Source organism: Lolium rigidum, chromosome 2 (genome assembly GCF_022539505.1).
Source record: "Lolium rigidum isolate FL_2022 chromosome 2, APGP_CSIRO_Lrig_0.1, whole genome shotgun sequence".
NCBI lineage: Eukaryota > Viridiplantae > Streptophyta > Magnoliopsida > Poales > Poaceae > Lolium > Lolium rigidum.
The window spans coordinates 9,129,608-9,131,974 of NC_061509.1; the positions used below are offsets into that span (position 1 = coordinate 9,129,608).

Consider the following 2,367-nt stretch of genomic DNA (forward strand, 5'->3'; position numbering starts at 1 on the left):
CTTTCAAACACTTCTCCAAAGTTATGGTTGTTCATCTTCCTTTTCTGAAATTTTTCAACAAACATTATAAAATTTGATTTGGTGACATATAATTGAGGGAAACGAAACTGAGAGTGGATTTGCTACACACATGGGTAGCTGCGCACGGGCTGTTATCCGTTCGATCTGCGTTGAGATTGTAACTGATTAGAACTATGCTTTGACCGCGGCCCGCGCGTGTAACAGTAAACAACATGGTGAGCTGGTTTTAGAGAGTGGAGGGAAAGCAAACTTTTAGGCGGCAGTTGTTATGCCGCCGGGAAAGCGATGCATGGATCCCATGCGTGCGTGGTTGAACAGTATGTTCTCGCGCTACAGTGATCGCGGGCGAACAAAGATACTGCCGCCAAGTCGTTTTAGCAATGCGCGCGCGAGTTAACAGTTCCTCCTCGCGGGCGATTGAAAGATCAGCTGCCAGCTCTTTCAGCATTGCGCGCCAAAGGATGTTCCTATATATGGAACCAATAAACTAGCCAGCCTAGACACTTCATCCCTGTAGGCATTCATCTTTACCAATCTCCACAACCATGGCACTTAGTAGGGAGGCAGCACCGGGAGCTGGGAGGAGAGAGTTTGTTACTGATGTTGATCCACATACTAACATCGTTGCGGAGTCCGAGCGTCGTCTTGCAGTGCATGGCGTGATCCCCGTGTTTGGCGAGCTGAAGCCAGCTCTGACAACAGCTGATGCAGCCCGGCTATTCGCCGAGCACTTCGGCACTACTGCCTCTGCTGTCCGAGTAACAAGTCATGGACCATGTGAGTTTCTCTTGTTCTTCACTGATGCAGCCAAGGCAAGGAGGCGCAGGACTATCGTGGGAAGCTGGTGCTTGGCGGAACAACATTCCTGCTGACGCTTTGGACTCGTCTCCATCAGGCGATGTCCAAGACCCTACCGTTCAAGGTCAGGGTGTACCTTGAGAGCGTTCCGGAGCATGCACACGACGTCGTCTCCGTGTCTCCCTTGTTCGCCGGCAAAGCCATGGTGGACTTCCAGGTTAATAAACTGTGCTTTGTGAGCACCTTGTAGTGCATGGTCAGCTCACGCACTACAGGAATGGCTCGCTGCGCCGACGGCCGTGGCGTACGCCGACGGCCAAATGTCGGGGCCGTCGGCGTACGTCCGGTCCATGGCAGCGGCCCATCTAGACCCTCGGCGTAGACATACCCTCGGCGTAGAGACGGATACGCCGACGGCCACCCTCGGCGTACTGAAGGCCGTCGGCGTAGCACTAGCATGTGCTCCGGTCCCGCTCCGGCCGTGACGGCCCGGTCACGGCGTCAGCGAGGCGCCGAGGGCCACCCTCGGCATAGGGCATCACCCACCTATGCCGACGGCCACCCTCGGCATACACTTTTTTTTCTTTTTTTCTTCTCGGTCATTAACTTTATATTATGTTTGTTTTATTTATGTACTAGTATGAATTATGTAAAAATAGTTACTTTTTTAAAGAAAAAAATGGTAGATGGCTTATGTAGATCCCACGAGTGACGCTCTTCGTAGACGGGTCGACGGGATCCGATGAGGCCCAACATCTCGCTATCGATGTACATATGTCCTAAAACAAAGAAAAAAAGTCCATTGCTAACCCTAACTCTAACCCTAACCCTAACCCTAGGGGTAGATTTGCGGGGTCCCCGCCCCCTAGGGTTTCCCTAGATACAAACCACCGGAGCGTCCGAATCGCTGGAAACTCCTGCTACGGCTCATCCGGGGCCTATTTCATTCCAAACCTATGGTTTCCATGTGCATATGTCCTAAACAAAGCAAAGAAATTAAAAAAATCCATTGGTGAACCCTCGCACGAAAAAAGCTATAGGGGTAGATCCGCAAGGTCCCCGGCCTAGGGTTTCCCAAGATACGGATCACCGGAGCGTCGGAATCGCTTAAAAACTTGCATTTGTCCCTAACATATGTGTACAAGTGTGATGTAAGGTTTGTCTAACCTTGCATGTACCCGGCGTTGACGATTTCCGCATACATGGGCCCACACTTGGTAAAATCCAGGATTTGTATGTGGAAACTCCCGCTACGGCTCATCCGGGGCCTATTTCATTCCAAACCTATGGTTTCCATGTGCATATGTCCTAAACAAAGCAAAGCAAATAAAAAAATCCATTGGTAAACCCTCGCACGGAGAAAGCTATAGGGGTAGATCTGCGGGGTCCCCGCCCTAGGGTTTCCCAAGATACGGATCACCGGAGCGTCGGAATCGCTTGAAAACTTGCATTTGTCCCTAACATATGTGTACAAGTGTGATGTAAGGTTTGTCTAACCTTGCATGTACCCGGCGTTGACGATTTCCGCATACATGGGCCCACACTTGG

The 2,367-nt window shown here is 51.0% G+C and overlaps 1 protein-coding gene across 1 annotated transcript in view; it reads left to right on the top strand.

Moving 5' to 3' along the window:
- Positions 1-566: 566 nt before the first annotated feature.
- Positions 567-2,367, top strand: part of LOC124689192 (DNA-directed RNA polymerase V subunit 1-like) — a 32,957-nt gene continuing 31,156 nt past the window's right edge. Inside the window, exons 1-2 of the mRNA XM_047222756.1 lie at positions 567-833; positions 917-1,047. Coding sequence (XP_047078712.1) covers positions 567-833; positions 917-1,047 — 398 coding nt within the window. The remainder of the gene's footprint in view (positions 834-916; positions 1,048-2,367) is intronic.